General features: G+C 34.6%; 1 protein-coding gene across 1 annotated transcript in view; it reads right to left on the bottom strand.

Moving 5' to 3' along the window:
* RGS22 (regulator of G protein signaling 22) overlaps positions 1–20,948 on the bottom strand; it is a 110,223-nt gene that overhangs the window by 2,218 nt on the left and 87,057 nt on the right. Inside the window, exons 19-26 of the mRNA XM_045560401.1 lie at positions 19,937–20,095; positions 17,619–17,687; positions 15,080–15,241; positions 9,602–9,781; positions 5,772–5,930; positions 2,256–2,354; positions 187–280; positions 1–81 (exon numbers count right to left, since the gene is read on the bottom strand). Coding sequence (XP_045416357.1) covers positions 1–81; positions 187–280; positions 2,256–2,354; positions 5,772–5,930; positions 9,602–9,781; positions 15,080–15,241; positions 17,619–17,687; positions 19,937–20,095 — 1,003 coding nt within the window. The remainder of the gene's footprint in view (positions 82–186; positions 281–2,255; positions 2,355–5,771; positions 5,931–9,601; positions 9,782–15,079; positions 15,242–17,618; positions 17,688–19,936; positions 20,096–20,948) is intronic.

Here is a 20,948-nt window from a genome sequence, read left to right as displayed (position 1 = left end):
TTGGACTTAGGGCAGCCATATTCCTTTTCAAAGACATGACTGAAGCAGTAGTAGTCTTAAAACCTGTGAGAGATGTTGTACCTGCACAAAAATAAGAGAAATAAGAAAAACAGTAATCATTTGCAAAGTCCTCTAAAATTAATCTGTGATAGAAGATAACAAAGTAACCCTATAAACAAAAATTACCTGTAATCAACTTTTTTTCCAGTTCTTCTTGGACTTTAAGAAGAATTCTCTCCTGTTCTAAGGCTTCTATGTACTTTGAGTAGCACCAGGTTGGCTAAAAAAGCAATTTTCCCAAAGTTAATTCTGGAAATTTTTGCCTCAGGAAACAAACTGAAGGTAAGATGGTTTCTATCAGCCTCGTCATTTAAACTTTTTATTAAAGTATAACACACATAAAGGAAAGTGCATATGTCATAAGTTTATAATGATATGAATTTTCACAAATGAACTTATCCATGTAATCTTTTAACTGGATACTACAAATTATTAACTGTCTACCTTAGTCCATTTTCATAAGAATATTTATGAGGAATTGAAGGTATTCTTTTCTATAGTCTTGAAAAAACTTTTCAATTTCCTGATTGGGAAGGAGGTGGGGTGGGAACGGGAGGGGGGCGATATACTATTTCTCTGTGAATCAAGGTCAACAACAGCTTTATAGATATCTTCATAATCAGTCACCTTTAGATGTTCAATTTGATTATGAATTTAGATGCTTAGGAAAGATCCAAGTTTTACAAAGAAGGTAATTTTCATTTGGGTTAATTACAATTCTTCAATGTACAAAATCTATCTGACACAAATGCATATCCAGTAGGCCCTCTGCATCTGCAGTTTCCATACCTGCAGAGCCAACCAACTGTGGATCAAAAATAGTGGGGGAAAAAAAACACCCAACAATATAACAGGAAAAAATAATACAAATTAATAAACAATACACATTAACTACTTATGGAGCATTTACGTCATATCAGGTATTATAAGTAATCCAGAGATAATTTAAGGTATATGGGAGGATATGTGTAGGTTATATGCAAATACTATGCCATTTTATATCAGGGACTTGAGCAGGCTTGGATTTTGGTATCTGAAGGGAGTCAGCGGATTCTGAAGGACGATTGTACAGGGCATCCACATTTGCAAAACGGCAGTGTATTATTATTTTATAAATTGCTAAAGTAATTGAACATGTATACTTTAAATAGCCATAATAATAATAATGATAATCTATATTTATATTTATAAAATATCTTTGGTTTCCAAAAGCTTTTCAGTTTCTTACAAAAATCTTGAGATATGTGACAGGACATCACCATCATCATCATCTAATTCCTTTGTCTCTTTCTAACAGATAAGGGAACAGTCTCAAAGGAAATTATGTGGTTATTTTCAGGCTTCAAGGTAATACTGACTTGTGACAGAGCAAAAACTAGAAGGCTGGTATCTCTAATTCCACCTTCTCCCCTTTATTTTTACACTTTCTGAAATTTAATGTTAGTCATTTGCTAATGAATGTATTTCTGAATGGTATTATTTATTAGGTATCATACACTTTTGGATACCTCTTTCCATAAAATTTTTGTATATGGTTCCACAAAATTGGATATTTCTCTTCTCTCAATAATAGCTTCATAGTCTACCAGTTATCATTCCTAAATGCCAAGAAGATTGATTCTTGAGGTAGTATTATCCGAAGATGCAAATGCTTTCAATACAAGTCAGCAAAGATAGATATAAATTAAACTCATAAAATTTCAGAAAAGTGATAATGTGTTAGTTATAAATGTAAATGTAAACATAGAAACTGTAAATGTATTAGTTGGTGGTCACTATGGCCAATTTTACAACCAGCTCAAAGAATTTAAAAAGCTGAGACTAAGCATTCGACACTCTTCTGTCATCTCTTAACCCAAGAATATGACAATCTATATATATTCTGTCTTATTCTATTAAACTGTATCTGTCTTTATTTTCTTTTTCAATGAGATTGTCATTTCAACTTCTGCAATTTAAATCTTTTTCATGTGTATCAAGAAGTTATTTTCCTTGATTATATTGTCCAGGATTAGCTAAAATTGTAATGTTCTTGAAGGCTCAAGGAGATCCCCTTCCAATCTCTCCTAGTATTATAATTTTTGCCTTATTTTCAAACAAACAGATCTCTAGTACTGTACAATGACTGAGTTACTAAATTCCATTATCCAATGCTCTAAAGAGGAAGAGAGACCTCCATAATCTTGCCTGCTTACCTGTCGGCCATATACTTGCAGGCCTAGGAAGGAATCAGTGACTACAGCCGTTGTTTTGGTAGCAGACCCTGAAGTACTTGAGTATTGTTTGATTCCATCCTGTAATTATATTAAATTAAATTATTCCAAAGAAGAGATAATGCTATGTTAATATATAGTTTAGGAGTCATAATATCATATGACATAATATTTCGTAGTGAGTGCCCACTTGATGAATCAAGTCAATATCACTAATGTGACAGAATCTCCTATCTTGATCTTTAATTTTATTTTACACAAATATAAAAATACTTAAATGAGAGAAATTATTAAGTTGAATGTAAAAATCACTCCCAAATTCTAGAATTCAAGAAAAACCTCTATAAACATTGTAATGAACATCCATCCAGATTTCTCCCTAGGGAAAATGTATAACTCTATAATTTTAATATTTTATTATATGAATTTTATACAAATGGAATTTAACTATATGTGCTCTTTTAAGATCTTTTTCATATAAAATATTTGTGAAAATGTTTCTATGTGAACAAATATAGAACTGGAATATAAGCTGGGTCTTCATATTATTTACCATTGTATATCTACTGTATAAGTATAAAATGCACTCACATATTTGTTGGATGATGAAATGAATAAATTAATCACCATTTTCAACATATGAGTGGTCTTATGCACTCAAAGATTTGTTGAATGATAAAATGAATAAACTATATCATTTTCAATAGGTAATATTCTAGTAAAGGGATGTGCCATAGACAATTTAATGAATGCTTCCTATTAGAAATTTAAGTGATTTTCAACTTTTTACTGTTATAAATGATGCTGTGTACACACATCTGTGCATTTTTATAATTTTCTCCTTTAGAATAAATGTCTAGAAGTGTATTTTCTGATTAAAAAGAATGAACATTATAAACAACATATATTGTCAAATTACCCTTCATAAAGAAAGCACCATTTTACATTTTCTCCAGTAATGTATGAGCTTGTATGCCTTTTTCTCATACTCTTAACCAACATTGGGTATTTCCAATATTTTCTTCTTTTCCAGTCTTCATGTCTTTGGTTACCAGCAAGGTTGTACATCTTTTAATTCTTTTACTAATTTGTATTTCTTTTGTGAATTGCCTGTTCATGTTCTTTGTCCAATTTTCTGTTAAGAGCATTTCTCCTTTATCTGATTTATTTTTACAACTTACAGCATAATGTTTCCCAATTTGTCTTTTAACTTTGTATATTTTTGAGATTTAAAAGTTTAAATTTTTTATTTAGTTAAATCACTAATCTTTTGTTAATGAATTTGTCACTGTTCATTTTAAGTACTTGATATTAAACTAGATGAAACTTTTTTCATGAGATATTCCTATCATAACTTTCTTCAGATTACCTGGCTCCATTTGATTCCTTGATATAATAAGAATTAAAAATGGTATATTTGATACTGTTATTTTTATTATAAAGAAGGACGATTACTGCTATCCTATTAATAATAACTAACAATTTACTTTTTGACATGTATTATGCTTCATATATCTTTTTTTTTTTTTTTTTTTTTTTTTTAAGAGAGCATGATCATAGCTCACTGCAGCCTGGAACTCCTGAGTTCAAGCAATCCTCCTGCCTCACCTCCTGAGTAGCTGGGACTACAGTCATGTGCCACCATGCCTGGCTAATTTTTTAAATTCTTTTTTTAGAGATAGAATCTCACTATACTGCTTAGGTTGATCTCAGACTCCTGGCCTCAAGTTATCCTCCCACCTCAAGCTCTGGAGTAGCTGTGATTACAGGTGCTAACCAAGGCATCCGGCTCACATATCTTATTTAATTCTATCCCATGATGTGGGTTCCATTACTATCTCCATTTTATTGAAAAAATGAGGTTTTGGGATGTGAGGTGGTTTGACAAACATAACAGAATTAATAAATGGTAAGGTTATATGAGGCCATAACAGTAAAACCCTAATGCAATAGGACTGTGGTCTTATAAGAACAGGAAGAGAGTGAGATCTCTTTCTCTCTCCTTGCCATGTGAGAACAAAGCAAGAAGGCAGCTGTTCATAAGCCAGGAAGAGAGCCCTTACCAAGAACTCAATTGGTTTGTTTTTTTTTTTTTTTTGAGACATTGTCTCACTCTGTCACCAGGGCTAGAGTGACATGGCATCAGCCTAGCTCACAGCAACCTCAAACTCCTGTGCTCAAGTGATCCTCCAACCTTAGCCTCCCAAGTACCTGGGACTACAGGCATGCACCAACACACCCAGCTATTTTTTCTATTTTTAGTAAAGACAGGGCTCTCACTCTTGCTCAGACTGGTCTTGAACTCCTGACCTCAAGCGATCCTCCTGCCTTGGCCTCCCAGAGTGCTAGGATTATAGGCATAAGCCACTGTGACCCCTGGGAACTGAATTAGCTGGGACTTTTAGCCTCCAGAACTGTGAGAAAATAAACTTCTATTGTTTAAGCTACTCAGTCTGCGTGGTATTTTGTTATGGCAGCCTGAGTAGACCAATACAATAGGGTATCATTTACGTAAGTTAAAATATATACACAATAGTGCTCTGTATTGTTTATGAATACATACACATGCATAACACACTATCTTTAAAAATATCTGGAAGCATAATCCCAAACTTAATGATTATTCTTAGGTATGGGGAGGATAACAGAACTCCAGGAATGGGGTTAAGAGATTTTACTCTATTTGCGACATTTTATTTCTTACAGGGGAAAAAGAAGCAAATGAGGCAAAATGCTATTTTGACCTGTATGAATATGAGTGTTCATTAGTTACTTTTATATCTTTTGGTATCTTTTACATTTCTTTAAAAAAATAGAAGAGGCATATGCTTATAAATAAGATGAAATACATTACTTGGGAGCAAATACCCCTTCTCAATTAAAAGAAAACAGATAAATGTCAGGAGAAAGAGACAAATGGATGAATGAATGGACAGACTAACAGACAAATAGGCAGCGTGGCCAATTTGCAACTGAATTTCACAGTCAATGTATCATTCTGTAATTTTAATATTGAAAATGCTGCCCTCTAGTACATACTTGTTCATTCATTCATTCATTCCCTGATTTATTCAATAAACAATGATTAATAATTGAGCATATGCTAGACACTAGTATAAGTGCTTATGAAACATGGATGAATAAGGCAGACACTAATTTTTAGGACCTTAGTCCAGTGAAGATGACATACAAGAGCTTCATCATAGGACAATATAAAGTGTGCTCTATGAGAGGGGAAACACTACTGCAGTGGGCGCAAGCTGCTTGCAGTGCCAAGGAGAGAGTCAAGGAAGATTTCACATAGAAGAGATGACATTAAAGATGAATTTTGAGGAATTCAAAAACAAGTCTGAAACCTCTGACTAAAGGTTAAAAAGCCACTAATATCTGTATTCTATACCTTTTTTGTACATAGCCTCAGCACAAATTCTTCTACAATTCACACATATCACATACCTTTTAAAAGTCTGATTAAATCCAAAATGAGTCTTGTCTTACCTTTCCAAATTTTTCATCTTCTGTGATTGCCAATTTCTTTTTCTGCTTATTATAGTCTTGTCTTCTCTCTAAAACACTCATAATTCTTTCATCAGTTAAGTTCTTCCTAAACTCACAAAACTGAGGCCAGAATTTAAACAGAACCCCAAAAATTGTCATCTGTATAAAAAACAAAGTATGTATCAGATTACAATTTTATACAAATGTACCAATTTAAACTATAATTCGCCATAATAATGGATTAACTATTCTATCTTTAATATACACCATGTTTCCTCCAACTTATTGTCTCCAGACATCTTGGTATGGTTTAGCTCAGCACATGCTTATCATCAATGGTTTTTATTACCAATAAGAAGTCTTTCTTTAAAAAAAACATACACTAAATACACTTAAAAGTCACTTTATTCTTTATGTTTCCCTAACCAATTGATTGTATTAATAAAGAATCCATTAGGTCTTTTAAAATAAGAAATTTATGTTTTCTTTTAAAACATATACTAGTTGATCTGCCACACACTCTGCTGTTTTATGCAAGTATTCCAAATATTCAAGGGAAACTCCCTCCGCCCCCTTTTTCTTTCTTTTAGAGAAAGGAAATACCATTTTGCCTCTGGAAAAGCTCTTAAACAAAGCTGTAGATCTAAGAATAAATCTTGAGTAAGTTTTAAATGATATAATCTCTCTTTTATGTGAGAGCAAGAAAAGTAACATTTAAAAAGCAGAATGGCATCCTGAACAAATGCTTTCTATGAGGACACTTTACATTAAGTGATTAATTGTGATATTTATAGAGATAAGAATAGCCGCTCTAATTCTCATGCCAACTTTTTCCATTAGTTCCAGAGGCATACATTACTTCCAAGAAGGTAGGACTTGCCACATCAGATCAAGTGCAACATCACTGCCAGGAGTGGCCTTTACCTAATGTCCTGGAGAAAAATGAACCATCCCATTAGGCTCCAAGCCAACTCTTAGGGGAAAAGAATAATCTTTAAAAAGTAAATGCTGCAGTGATCAACAGTCCTGAATTGGCATATTTCATCACTTCTCTTTTCCATACATGAATGTTATTAGTAATTCTAAAATTATTCACTGCTTTTAAAATATAGTTTTAAATTTAATTCTATAGCCTGTTGGGAGTATAAACCTAAAATCTAGAGATACTTTATTTGATTAAATGTAGGCTTTTAAGAAATTTTCATTTACATTTACTGGTCATTCATTTAATTAAGTAACCCTCTGTTCCAATGTTAAGGGATCACGGTAGTTTTTATTATAAACTTCCTAGGCTTAAACACTATTCCTTTTCTATTTACTAACTATTGACTGTACTTCTCAGTTATCTCTCAAAACCTAAGTCATTCCCAGCTCTCAAATATATATTTCCATCTAGAAGACTTTCCAGTAAAAGTCACCCAATTAGGATACAATTTTTCAATGAAAAGCATAACATTGCTCTATTCTTAAAAGTTGCAATTGAGATTTTAGGTTAATATCTATCATTAATGAAAATTACCCTGTACCTCCAGAACCTTAAAAGATAACTGATAACAATGCTGAAACCGTCAGCAGGTTTTTATTTACTATTCAGCCCTTTTGCTCAACTTTGCTCTCATTTCCAATTTGATCTTACTCCCTTCTGTCATGACAGATCTCTTCTCACATCATTCATTCATGTGTCCAAAAAAGGCCTACTCTATGCCAGGCATCTGGGCCACAAACTAAGAAACATTCCCTGCCTTCAAAGAGGTTACACTCTAACAGGAAAGTCAGACGTGAGAACGGTCACTTTCAATTTAGTGCAATAAATGTCATGAAAGGGACAAAAACAAGGGAGACAGGACTATACTGCAAAAAGCTCAGGAGGGGCCGGGCGCGGTGGCTCACGCCTGTAATCCTAGCTATCTGGGAGGCTGAGGCGGGTGGATCGCTTGAGGTCGGGAGTTCGAGACCAGCCTGACCGATAACCCGTCTCTACTAAAAATAGAAAGAAATTATCTGGACAACTAAAAATATATATATAGAAAAAATTAGCCGGGCATGGTGGTGCATGCCTGTAGTCCCAGCTACTCGGGAGGTTGAGCCTAGGAGTTTGAGGTTGCTGTGAGCTAGGCTGACGCCACGGCACTCACTCTAGCCCGGGCAACAAAGTGAGACTGTGTCTCAAAAAAAAAAGCTCAGGAGGGCAAATAGTAAGGGTCATTTATGGAACTACAGGTATTTCAATGAGATGAGGGCAGAGATGGCAGGGAGAGGAAAAAGATGTAGCTAGAGAGTTACGTAGGAGTATGGATTTCATTCTGAGGGCAGTGGGAAACAATTTAAATATTTTAAGCAGAGAAGTGACATGATCAGATATACATTTTGAAAAAGATTTTTCTGTCTGCTGTGAGTTGAATGGTTTAGAGAGAGCCCAGAGTCAGGGAGTTCTGGTAACAGACATCAGATATGTTGCAGATCCAAAGTGAACTAGTGGTGTGGAGTTGGAGAAAAGTGGATGGAATGACAGATAACAAGGAAACAAATGAATGAGTTTTAGGGCCTGATTAGAATGGGGATAAGGGAACGAAGGAGAGGGAAGACATGAAGATGACCACCAGATCTCTGGATTGTATATACCGGTAGGAGGGGACGCCATTCTCTGAGCTTCCTTAGGAAAACAGGAAGAATAACAGATTCTGTGGGGTGAGGCCCCTAAATAAAGATTCTCTACTTTCAGAACCTCCAAAGTCCATGTTTAAGATATATCTAAGACTCCATTTTAGGAAATCAGGTAGAAGTCATAGGTTAGAAGACACCAGTAAAATTCTTTGGCTGCAACCCCTGAAAAGTGTACCAGAACCAATGCCAGCAGCTTCAGACATTTACCATCAGACTCAAGGTCTTTGACATAGATGGGCAAGTCCTGATTATCAGGAGACCTAGGCTAGGCTAAATTATCTCTAAGATCTTTTCATTAACAGTTGTTACAATTCTGACACTATGTTTTCTCTATTTCTCTCGAGCACATCCTCAATCATTCCTCTATATTTCTGCCTATTTTGATGCATAATTTAGAATAAGAGTCCACTTTCAGTTCCTTAGGACTTAGGACACAGCTGGTTCACAAATGAATGTTAAGGAATAATGGCTTTTTTCCATGCTCATGGGCAGTCATACTCTAAATCTGTTTTATATCACTTAATTCATGACATGGCCTTCCCTATTACCCCTATTATAATTTATTTTTCTTAATCATTTTTTTAGGAACAACATCACTAAAAGGCTTTTCAAAATGCAAATAAATTATGTTCACCAAGTCACTGTTTTCTATTATTTATCTTAAAAAGAAGTAACTTGAGCAGGTTAACAGGCATGATTTTCCTTTCATGAATTTGTGTACTTTATGTTGGTAGGGTACTTAGATCTTCTCTCACTTATTTTATGAGCTATGTGAATATTCCAATTTTTAAAAATACACAAATCTTGGGACACGCATATTTTACACATTTTTATGGTAGCAGATATTTTAAAAGGAAATATGAATGGTGGGAAAGGAAAGAGGAATTAACTGGAGTTTTGTAAGTTAGAAACAAAATTGGTAACCATGGAAAGACAAAGTGTAGTATTTAATTTTATTTGCTGCATATTATCATCAACAAAACAGTATGTAAGTTACTAGATTCTTATGTTGCCATGGCATATGTAAAGGTTATTTAAATAGAATAAACCTCAGTATTGGGAGGACTGGAACCTTGCCAAATATGAATAATGCAAAAGCTTTAAAAGAATATCTAGATTGTCAATCTATTTTAAAATATGCTTAGCCACATGCCCTGATCTCTTACCTGTGCCTCTCTAAATACATACGGTCCTAACTCCTTCCTGTGTTCAATAATCTTCTCGGCTTGCTCTACTGGAATGTCAATTTGTAAAGCTGGTGGAATATTGGAATTAATGAAGCAGTTGATAATAGTGGTGATCTTCTTCTGGATGACAGATGCATCACAATGAGAATGGCACAAGTCCTGAAAAAGGAGGAGGAAAGATAAAACAATATATAACTAATGCATTGCGTACATGTGGTGGCTCATGCCAATAATCCCAGCACTTCAGAAGGACTGCTTGAGGCCGGGAGTTTGATACCAGCCCAGGCAACACAGTGAGACCCTGTCTCCAAAAAAAAAAAAAAATTAGCCAGCCATGATGGTATGTGCCTCAGGTCTGAGCTATATGGGAGGCTGAGGAAGGGGGATTGCTTGAGCCCAGGATTTCAAGGCTACAGTGAGCTATGATTGCACCACTGCACTGTAGCCTGGGTGACAGAGCAAGACTCTGTTAAAAAACAAAAAAATTTAATGCATTATTATAACACTTTATAGAACCATGTTAACATATGTTCCAATTACATATATTTTAACTTTAGAAATATATACATTTTAACTTTAGGTAAAGAGGATACTGAGACATGTCAAAGCTATCTTAAAAAAACAACAGCTTTTCTTTATCTTGGATTTGAGGAATTTAAGAATTTGATACATATACCTTTATTTTTTTATTTCAAAATATTATGTGGGTACAAATGTTGACATTACATATATTGCTTTTGCACCATTTGAGTCATAGCTACAAATGTGCCCATCTCCAGACAGTGCATACCGTACCCATTAGGTGTGGATGCATAGACCTTTAAACACAGATTTCATTTAATCTTGATCACTTGTTCCCCTAGGCAAAGGAATAGCTTTAGTGTCTACTTTGACTCATTTAACAACTACATATTGAGAGCCTGCTATATGTCAGACATTGAGCTGAGTCTCAAGACATAGTCCCTGCCCTTTGAGGGCTCAATCTCTACGGGAGGAAAAGTGTGAAAACACATTACTCCAATTTTGTATAGTTAATCAATGTCATGACAGAGGTACACACGGGGTCCTAGGAGAACACTGAGAAAAGGCACCTAACTCAGCCTGCAGGTAGATGTGAAAGGAAAGCTTCCCCATTCAGACCTGCTTTTATACCAAGGTGATTTAGGCTGAAAAAGGCCTAAATCCATTATCCTCTTTATAGATAAATAACTAAAAATAATGATTGTACGTTAAAAAGACTCAGTTTTAAAGTCACAGATAGTAGTGCTATCGTTCTTTTTTAAATAAAGTAACCTAAACATTTGTACTCCCATAATATGCTAAAATAAAAAGGGGTTATGCATTAATATAAAATTTAAAATAAAAAATAAAAAGCTTTGAGATTAAAAAAATAAAGAAATAAAAAATAAAAAGAATAAAGAGGTAGCTTTGCTTGAATTATGGCATTTCTCTGTCAAAGACACCATTTTCTAAATCACAGAAAGCAAATAAATTTGGAAACTTACAATTCTGGATCAGAAATGAGCCAACATTTATTAAGTACCCTGTGCATACTTGGCATTGTAGCAGCTGTCTTATGGACATTATGAAAGAAAGAAAAATTCTGGTGCCTGTCACGTAAAACTTTACATATATTATAGTTTGGCATAAGTTATGTGTGAAAAAAGCTTAATATAAATGTCACATTGAAACAACAGTTAGCACTTCTTACTCAATTTAGTATCACCTCAGAAAAAGCCTATTTATGCCACATATGTTTGTTTGTTAATTTTGGGATTATCATACATAATTATTTGGTGAGCCTCATAATTTTGGAATATTAATATAAGGCTTGTAAAATAAAAAAATTAACTTGTGAAGTTGTTACACAGTTCTAATGTTGAGTAAAGGGAGAGAATTTAGACAGAATCATTATATAACTGATATTTTTTTTTCTCATTGTTCTGCCCTACTGTGCCATTAGCCTAGTTAACTCTCATCCATTGCTAAGGTCTCAGTTTAAGGACACTTTCCTCTATTCAGCTTTCTGTAACTCCCTCAGTCCAGGAGAGATGTCCATCTTGGGGACTCCCCTAGCATACTGTGATTCCTCCATCATTGTATTGTAATTGTTTTGTCCACCACTCACCTGTCCCTCCCATGACACTGTAAACTTTAAGAGGAAGACTGTTTTGATCATAGTTCTATCCAGGATTTAGCCTGGTCCTTGGTAGGTGCTCAATAAATATTTATTGGATGAATATATCCTTCTACTCTTTTTCTCTACACATACACACACACACACACACACACACACACTCTTCAGATTAAATCATACTTTTTTTAGTAGCTAAGTTTAAAGAAATCAATCATAAGAACACCTTCTCCCAATATTGATTGTTCTCCCACAACTTTTTTTTTTGTTTTGAGACAGGGAGGATCTTGCTTGGTTGTCCAGGCTAGAGTGCAGTGGCATCATCATAGCTCATTGTAAAACCTCAACCTCCCGGGTTCAAGCAAGCCTCCTGCCTCAGCCTCCCGACTAGCTGGGACTACAGGTGCACACCACCACACCCAGTTAAATTTTTATTTTTTGTAGAGATGAGGTCTTGCTATGTTGTTCAGGCTGGTCTCAAACTCCTCGTCTCAAGGGATCATCCCACCCCAGCCTTCCAAAGTGCTAAGATTATAGGCATGAGCCACTGTGCCTGGCCCCCACAACATTTTAAACCAGCAGTCCCCAACCTTTTTGGCTCCAGGAGCTGGTTTCCTAAAAGACAATTTTTCCACAGACTGGTAGGGGGTTGGGGGACAGATGGTTTCAGGATGATTCAAGTGCATTACATTTATTGTGTAGTCAAACCTCTCTGCTAACGATAATCTATATTTGAAGCTGCTCCTCCATGCTAGCAACACCATCTCAGCTTCATCTCAGATCATCAGACATTAGATTCTCATAAGCAGTGCACAATCTAGATCCCTCACATGCACAGTTTAGAGTACGGTTCACACTCCTATGAGAATCTAATGTTGCGCTGATCTGACAGGACGCTGAGCTCACATGGAGGTGCAAGTGATGGGAAGTGGCTATAAATACAGATGGAGCTTCCCTTGCTTGCCAGCAGCTTGGCTCCCACTGTGCTGCTCCCGTCCTAACAGGCCACCTACTGATACCAGTCTGTGGCCCAAGGAGTTTGGAGACCACAGTTTTTAATGGCAGCAGGAGTATTTTAATTGTATGGATATATCATAATTAAGTAATCAATATCTTCTTGTACAACAGGGTTCTTTCCAACTTTTCCCAGTCCAGAATAACGATTAAAACTACTCTAGCTATCTCTTTGCATATTACCACAGTCATTACTGGGAGGCAGCATAACTTAGTGGTTGAGGGCATGGCTTTGGCAATATAATGACTTGATTAAATTCTAGCTCTAACACTTAATTAGCTGTATAATGTTGAGAGTGTCTTAACTTTTCCAGACATTAGCTTCATCTGTAAAATGGTGAGAATAACATCCTTGACTTCATAGGATTCTTATGAAGAATAAATTCATTACCATACTATAACAATAAATTCATTGTTACACAAAAAGCATTAAGACAATATCTAGTACCTAGTAACATTTAATAAGATTAAGCCATATGAGAGTTACTTCAGTAAGACTTTGCCATGTGGAATGCTTTCCAACTGGCAAAGTCCCTCAAGACCTAATGCAAGTATTGTCACTTTTGCTGAGACCTCCCTGACCTACCATCCCCTCACCCCCATCATTCCTTCCTCTGAGCTAAAATTACACTAATCAGAACATGGATCAGAATCAACACTATTTCATATTTGTTTTCATGGATGTCTTCCTCCCTGAGGGAGGGAAATGTATGGTATTCACCTTTTTATGCCTACAATCCAGCATAATGCCTGGCACACTAGATACTAAATGTTTGTTGGATGAACAAATTTACTCCTATAGCATGATTTTTAATGGCTACCTACTATGGTAAGTCCTTCTGCTATACTGTAGGAAAGATATTAAAATAGAGACCAAGGGCAGCCTTGAAGGAGAAGGTCACAAAACCAAGGGTTGACTACATTGTGTGAGTCTAGGTTTTTTTTTAAAAAACACCTATTTTATAAAGTTTATCTCACTAAAAAATTGCCTACTGTAGAAAACAGACTTTACCTCCTTTCTAATTCTCAAAAAAATTATTTTAATATTACTCTTGTGAAAGATAGTGAAAAAAACTTCTCTCAAAAAAATTTGTTTATGTTAACCGCCTAAGCGGAAAATTGTCCCAAAACTGTTGATAACAGAAAAGAGTAGAAAACAGTTTCATGGTATATTGGAAAAAGCTTAGAAGTAGATTTTATTGAGCAATGAGTAAGTATATATTGAGCAACCACATTAGTGTTACATAAAAGATAGTTAGATTATAAGTCATTTGAAAGCATTATACTCTTAACATTTGGTTTTATTTTTATTTTCCAATTTTACAATGGGATAGAATAGGCTACTTATAAGGAAATATGCCTACTACCTCTGGGGGCATTTAAGCAGAGACTAGATACCTCTTAGGTATTTCTAGACAATATTTCTTTATTCAAGTCTAGACAACATAACATAGAAAGTCCCTTTCTCCTCTTCAATATAAAGATTCTGGATGATTCCATTAAACACTTAACCTGAAAATAAACTGCCTTTGCACCTAACCACTTGGGTTTTTTTCTTATTTTGTTACGAATTTGGTCATTCTTTCTAATAGAAGAGTCTTTCTCATCACTGTTGGTTTATTCATCTATAATCCAACATCTTTGGTTACTATTGTTATAAATATGATTGGGAAGAATTCTTACAACAAAGTCTTGGTTATATAGATATATCAAATATGGATATCCTCAGGAAAAATGTGTCAGTCACTTATAGATTCATGATATGTAAAAATATAGTTAACACTCTCTTTGGGAAGGTTCTCATTAAATCATACTATATGTTAATACCTTGAAAAACCTAATACAGGTTGAATATACCTTATCCAAAATGCTTGGGACCAGAAGTGTTTCAGATTTTGGATTTTTTTCGGATTTTGGAATATTTGTATCATAGCTACCAGGTAAGTATCCCAAATCCAAAAATCTGAAATCTGAAATACTCCAACGAGCATTTCCTTTGAGTCCCATGTCGGTGTTCAAAAAGTTTTGGATATGGAGCACTTCAGGTTTCAGACTTTTGGATTTGAGATGCTCAACTTGTTCCAAGAGTGATTCCAGGGCTCACTCTTACTCTTCACTGTATAATACTAAATGTATCTAGAGTTTACAATAAACACCTCAATATTTATACTCTGGTAAGAAGATGATGACAAAATTCGTATATCTTATATAGATCTTACCTATTAATATAAAGTTACGGTTAAAAATCTAATATATTAATGTATTTCCTCCTCAAAAAAGGTAGTCTTCACCAGCTTCCAATACAATACCTTATATTTTTGTACTTCTTGCCAAAAAAGCACCCCATTTTCCAATAAATCTCCTTTTAGAGCCACAAAATGTTGAAATTGTCTTGCAGTAACTGGATTCAATAAAGCTTTACGAAAAGCAATGATTTCACAAGATGAAGATATCCACTTACTCTCCACGGGCTGTCCAAAATAGAGGATATAGAAAATTAGCTGTGTGGCAAAAAGTAATAATAAAGTCATTAATTACAAGCTTCTGTTTCCTTTAATTTTTGGCTGTTGAAACTTGTGGCATGGATACAAAAGAATTTGGCAACTTTCCTTACCCTCTGTTCCTGTCTCTTTTGTCTCTCATATTTTTATGGCATCATTTTTTAAGAGGTAGGGCAAAAAAGAAAATGACTAGATGATTTAGAACATTACTGGATGATTTAGAACATTGTTTAAGAATGTTAACAGTTAACTACAGTCTGAGACTATGGTGAAAAACTACTTTTTTGTGAATAGTATGAGTTCTATGCTTAAATGGAACAAAGTAATCATAATGTTATGATTATATATTAATATTATTACTTATTTTATTATTACATATATGTTATATATTAATATATAATTCTGACTTTTCAAAAAAGCAGTTGAACATTCAATATTTTTTTCATATTATCACATTTGGGATAAAAAAGATTTTTATACTTTTTTAAGAAAAAATTATCAATTAATTCTATAATTTCAATAGAAAACTTGCTGAGGGTGAGCCTCACTGTAATTTTATCCTGGAAAGATTATGTTTTTAGGTGAGATATCTTTATATTATTTTAATAATAAATTATGATCAATAATTAAGAATGATAATGATAATTACTAATAAAGTATTTTTAATAATAAAATTCCTCTGAGGATTTACTTTATATAACATAAAATCCAGAAGCACTGACGGTGTCATAAAGATATTTTTATCTACATTTACTTTACATCTTTGCAATTTTAAAATGTCTTTTTTTATTTCGATCATTCAAAATCGCATATTCAACCCGCATTAGCCTCTCAGATTCAAAATTATAAGAAAGAGATTTTATTGAATTTATTGAATAGATCTGAATTTTACTGAAGTTCCCCAAATCTGATTTTAGTGTACAACCATCAAGGAAGCATCATTCCAAAGGCAACGTTTTAGATGTACTTAGGCATTATATTAATTAAAATACATGAAAAATAGCCATTACTGATAATGCATAAAATAAATTCCTTGACACAAATTATATGTGACCACCAATATAATTGTTTAGAGAGTTATGTGAAAAAGTGCTATGGGAACACAAAGAAAGGAGTAACTAATGCTATCTAAGGGAGTAAAACCTTTACAGAGAAGGGCCTTGAGGATGACCTCTGAGTTGGAAACTGAATAGTGAAGGCAACTTCAGGCAGTCTAGACGAATGGTGGTGCTGTTAACCCAAAGTGAGTAGATGTCTATCACTATTTTAGTGAGGTGCATGTCATGTTCTCTGAACAAAAAAGTTAAGAGCCTCACCATATGGTCCATATTAAAATTACAGCCCCATAAATAGGAACAACTATGTATTAGACAGGGATGTTTATTTAAAATTCACTCAGCAAATAATGTTTTAAGATCTGCTTCTTAAGATACTAAAACTTAGAAATCTAACTAAAACCTGTAATTTAACTAAACAGAAAATATTATATAATGTCCAAAAATATAAAATGTAAGCCTATTCTACTTAGATTTTCAGTCAAAAATACAGCAGAAAACAAAATTTACCTCCTTTTAAGAGGAAAACACAGAAAAGAGCATACTAACATACATACATTCCTCTAACATTCAGATAAATTTTTATCTTTGTTAGTTTGCAGAGGGTCACCTAGGTCTAGTTGGACATTTTATCATGACCTATAGAAGGATAAATACATATAAACTTGTAGGTTCAAAAATAAGACTATGTTTATCATGCTTTTGCAAAGCAAAATAGGCAATTTCTAGCACCTTACAGAATCATATTATAGTGGTTTTAATAATCACCAAAATGATAGTTATCTTAATTCTTTTACAGCTAAACTATAATTCTATTATTATTTTTTTAATTAATTTATTTATTTTTCTTTATTCTTACCCATTGGGTACAATAAACTATAATTCTAAATAAAGGGGGAAAGTAAGTTGATTTAACCTGCTGATTCCACTGCATATTATTCATTCTTTTTGTATGTAATCCACTCTTAATAATAAAGTCCCATACGCTAGAATGAACAGCTTGTCTCAATAAATCCATCACAATCAGAGTAAAGGAAAATACACATTTAAAGGCAATCAAACACTTCTAAGGCTGAGCTGGTCAAGGATCTCTCTAAGAACAGAGCTCTGGTAGAGTCACACTTTCTTCCAAATTCCATTCACCAATTAACAACTGTATCGGCCATAATTTGGTGGTTTAGAACAAATATAGTAGTGTCCACAGTAAGGGTCTTTAAACAGAACAGGAAGGGAAAACAACATTTTGACAAAGCAAAACTTACAAGAGGAAGAATATAACAAGTATTACTTGCCTTCCAGATCCCGATTTTCCTTTCATGCTTCTGTAGTAAGAGCTCTTCTGCTATATCTTTCATCTGTACCTAAATGCAAAACCAATTATTTTATCCCAGTTATTCAGAATGTCTAAAGTTTTGAAATCATTTACTAATTTAATAGCTAAATTAAAAAATGAGGTAAAGGTCAGCTTGAAAAGAGATAGTGCAGTTCAGGAGAAAGAAGATCAAACTTAGAAATAGAAGCCCTGCAGCTAGGTCCTTGGGTGAATCACTCAAATTCTCTGAACACAGTTTCCTCATCTGCAAAACAGAGATAGTAATACCTAACTGTACTGCCTCAAATGTAGGTCACTTTGGCTCACATGGGAACAGAAGCTGGAGAGACAATTATGACTTCTCAGATGTTTGTTCTATTTTCTACCATATACATCCACAACTAGAGTACAAAAGTTACTCAACACAGAGGGAAATACAGTAGATACTTCTTGGAGTTATTGCCTATTCATAATATTTCCCTTTTCTTGGGAACCACTCTTGCCACATCTGTGCTATTGACTCTCCCTCCCTGCCCATAGCAGAATAAATCTAGAAACTGATCTGGAAAGACAAGGACTGGATTCACTGGGACTGAGTCTTTTTGATGGCCATGGCCAGGAGAAAAGATCTGAGAATTCTTTCTGGGTTCCCAGGGCTATCATAGCTGACATCTTTTCCAAAGCTTGGGCATTAACTCTTCCCTTAAGAGTGTGAGATGCCCCAGCACCATTTTAGAATAAATTCTCACCCTTCCTTTTTGTTTTTGCCTTAAGGTTGCCAGAATCAGTTTATTTTGCTGGCCACCCCAAAAAATGGTAAGTCAGGAATGACTATGAGTTACAATAAAATTACTGTGGTAAACAAAATGAGAAAATGTGGTAAATAATATTAGTAAGCCAAATGTGTTTTTACTTGGCGTTGGATAGAGAATTGGAGTTAGCCTTAAGAAAGGAAATGAGGAAATTTGAGTTTTTCCAAAGCTCATTTCAAGGAACTTTTTGCCTAAAACAAGTCAGCTCTTCTTCTCCACACTAAAAATTCTGTGTTCCCAGCTATACTGTGTTTTCCATAACATACATTGCTCAAATGACTAAGAATGTTTCCAGATAAATAGGCCTCAAAGTGTTTGAGAAACTGAACAGAGGAAAAATTTTTCAGGTTCTTCCTGATCAGTATTAATAGCATGTGGCTTTGCATACTAAAGTCCAAAATGACATGCTTTCTGACGCTTGTGTTATTTTTGTAAAAATTAGGTTTGTCTTTTTTTAGGTATGCTAATGACATTTTAAATTATCAAAGTAATACTTCTTATAAAATAAAAACAAAGCAAAGCAAAAACAAACCCCCTTTATAAAGTAAAAAGTAAAAATCCTTCTCACTCCCCAAACCCATTCCCAGGAGGGAAATCCTTTTAAATCTTTTTCCAAAAGCATAACAACTGATAGTTAAACAGACGGATGGATGGATGAATAGATAGGCACAGATAGACAAATGTAGCGATGTAAATAGATATAATGGTATTATCTTCTACATAGTGTTCTGCATCTTGCTTGTTTCATTCAATAAATAACACCTTTCATATCAGCACATGTGGAAATCTCATTTTTATATTTTAACCTCATTTTTATAATCTCATTTTATGTGGGAATCTGCATAGTTTTCCATAGTATGGAATTATCATAACTCACTCAATTCTTCCCCCATATGTTATTGCAGTGAACGTCCTTGCATATCCTTGTCCATTTGTGTGAAGACTTAATAATACTAAAAATAACAACCATATTAATAGATAACATTTGAGTGTTTTCCATGTGCCAAGCACCATACTAAGAAACTAAACACACATTAATTTCATTTCATTTTCACAATGACCTTACAAAGCAATAGCTATTATTAGCTCCAATTTTCAAATGGCAAAACTAATTTATAAAACTTAAAAGTGGTACAATTAATATGTGGCAGTGTTGAAATTAAAACTTGGAGTCTGAGCTAGGTGTGGCAGTGTGCAACTGTAATTCCAGCTAGCTGGGAGGCTGAGGCAGGAGGATGCCTTGAGCCCAGGAGTTCAACGCTGCAGTGAGCTATGATCATGCCACTGCACTCCAGCCTGGGCAACAGAGTGAAACCCTGTCTCTAAAAAGAAGAAAAAAAAACCAAACCCCCAAAACCTTGGGAAGCCTGACTCCATGCTTTTAATCGCTATCAACAGAAGTACAATAGCTAGGTCAACAGGTGTGCACATTTGGTTTTGACAGGTACTGCCAATCACTATCCAAAGATTATATTAATTTACATACCTTTATCTTTTGACGTGCTGCAAATTGTTCACTTGCAAGAAACAATGGCAACCACACCTTTTCTAGCCTATTTAGCACAAGCTTCTGAACTTCAATTAGAACAGATGCATCAAGCTGCTCATGGAGAATCTTCCCCCAGCCACCACTTAAACGCATTATCTAAGAAAATAAAAATTAAACATAAACTACAAACTTATGCCTTATTAAAGAAACACTAATAGTCATTAAATCATTCATTCACTCCAAAATTATTTGCTGCACACCTGATAGGTGCCACAATTTTCATTTTCTGTATAATATCTCCTGGCTATATTGTGTACCGACAATTGCAGTTTATGTAGTGGTTGTTTTAGATGCACGATTTTGCTTACTTGTGATACATTAAAAAGAACAAAGAAGTGGGATTTTTATTCTGTGTGACCATAAGCAATGGCATTTTTTTCTCCATGGACTCAGTATCCTCAACTGTAAAATGAGGACGTTAGTCTATTCGTTTTCTAAGCTCTCTTCTAGGTCTAATATTCTATGAGTCTGTGATTCTAGTCAAATTGACCCACGTGAGAAAGAATTTTCTTTTGTGGATGAGGAAAATGAGGATTAATTGGTTAAGAGACAATCTTGACATAGGTATTGTAAATATGTATATTACCAACAAATGTTGGTTTGGAGATGGCAGGATGATGGTAGTGGTAGCAATGAAGGGCTGTTCCAACAACTTCTAAAAATAAAACAGAGGCAGCAGAAAGCAGACAAAGGTCATGTTTTATAGATAAAAGTCACTGATTTGTACAGGTAGCACCATTTATAAAACACAATTTCTTTGTGGCCCAAATCTTCCTTATGCTTAATTGTAGACATCAACAAGCTACTAGGCCGGGCGCGGTGGCTCACGCCTGTAATCCTAGCACTCTGGGAGGCCGAGGCGGGTGGATTGCTCAAGGTCAGGAGTTCGAGACCAGCCTGAGCGAGACCCCGTCTCTACTAAAAATAGAAAGAAATTATCTGGCCAACT

The sequence above is a fragment of the Lemur catta genome, chromosome 9 (assembly GCF_020740605.2).
Source record: "Lemur catta isolate mLemCat1 chromosome 9, mLemCat1.pri, whole genome shotgun sequence".
Classification (NCBI taxonomy): domain Eukaryota; kingdom Metazoa; phylum Chordata; class Mammalia; order Primates; family Lemuridae; genus Lemur; species Lemur catta.
This window is presented reverse-complemented; position numbering and strand designations above follow the sequence as displayed.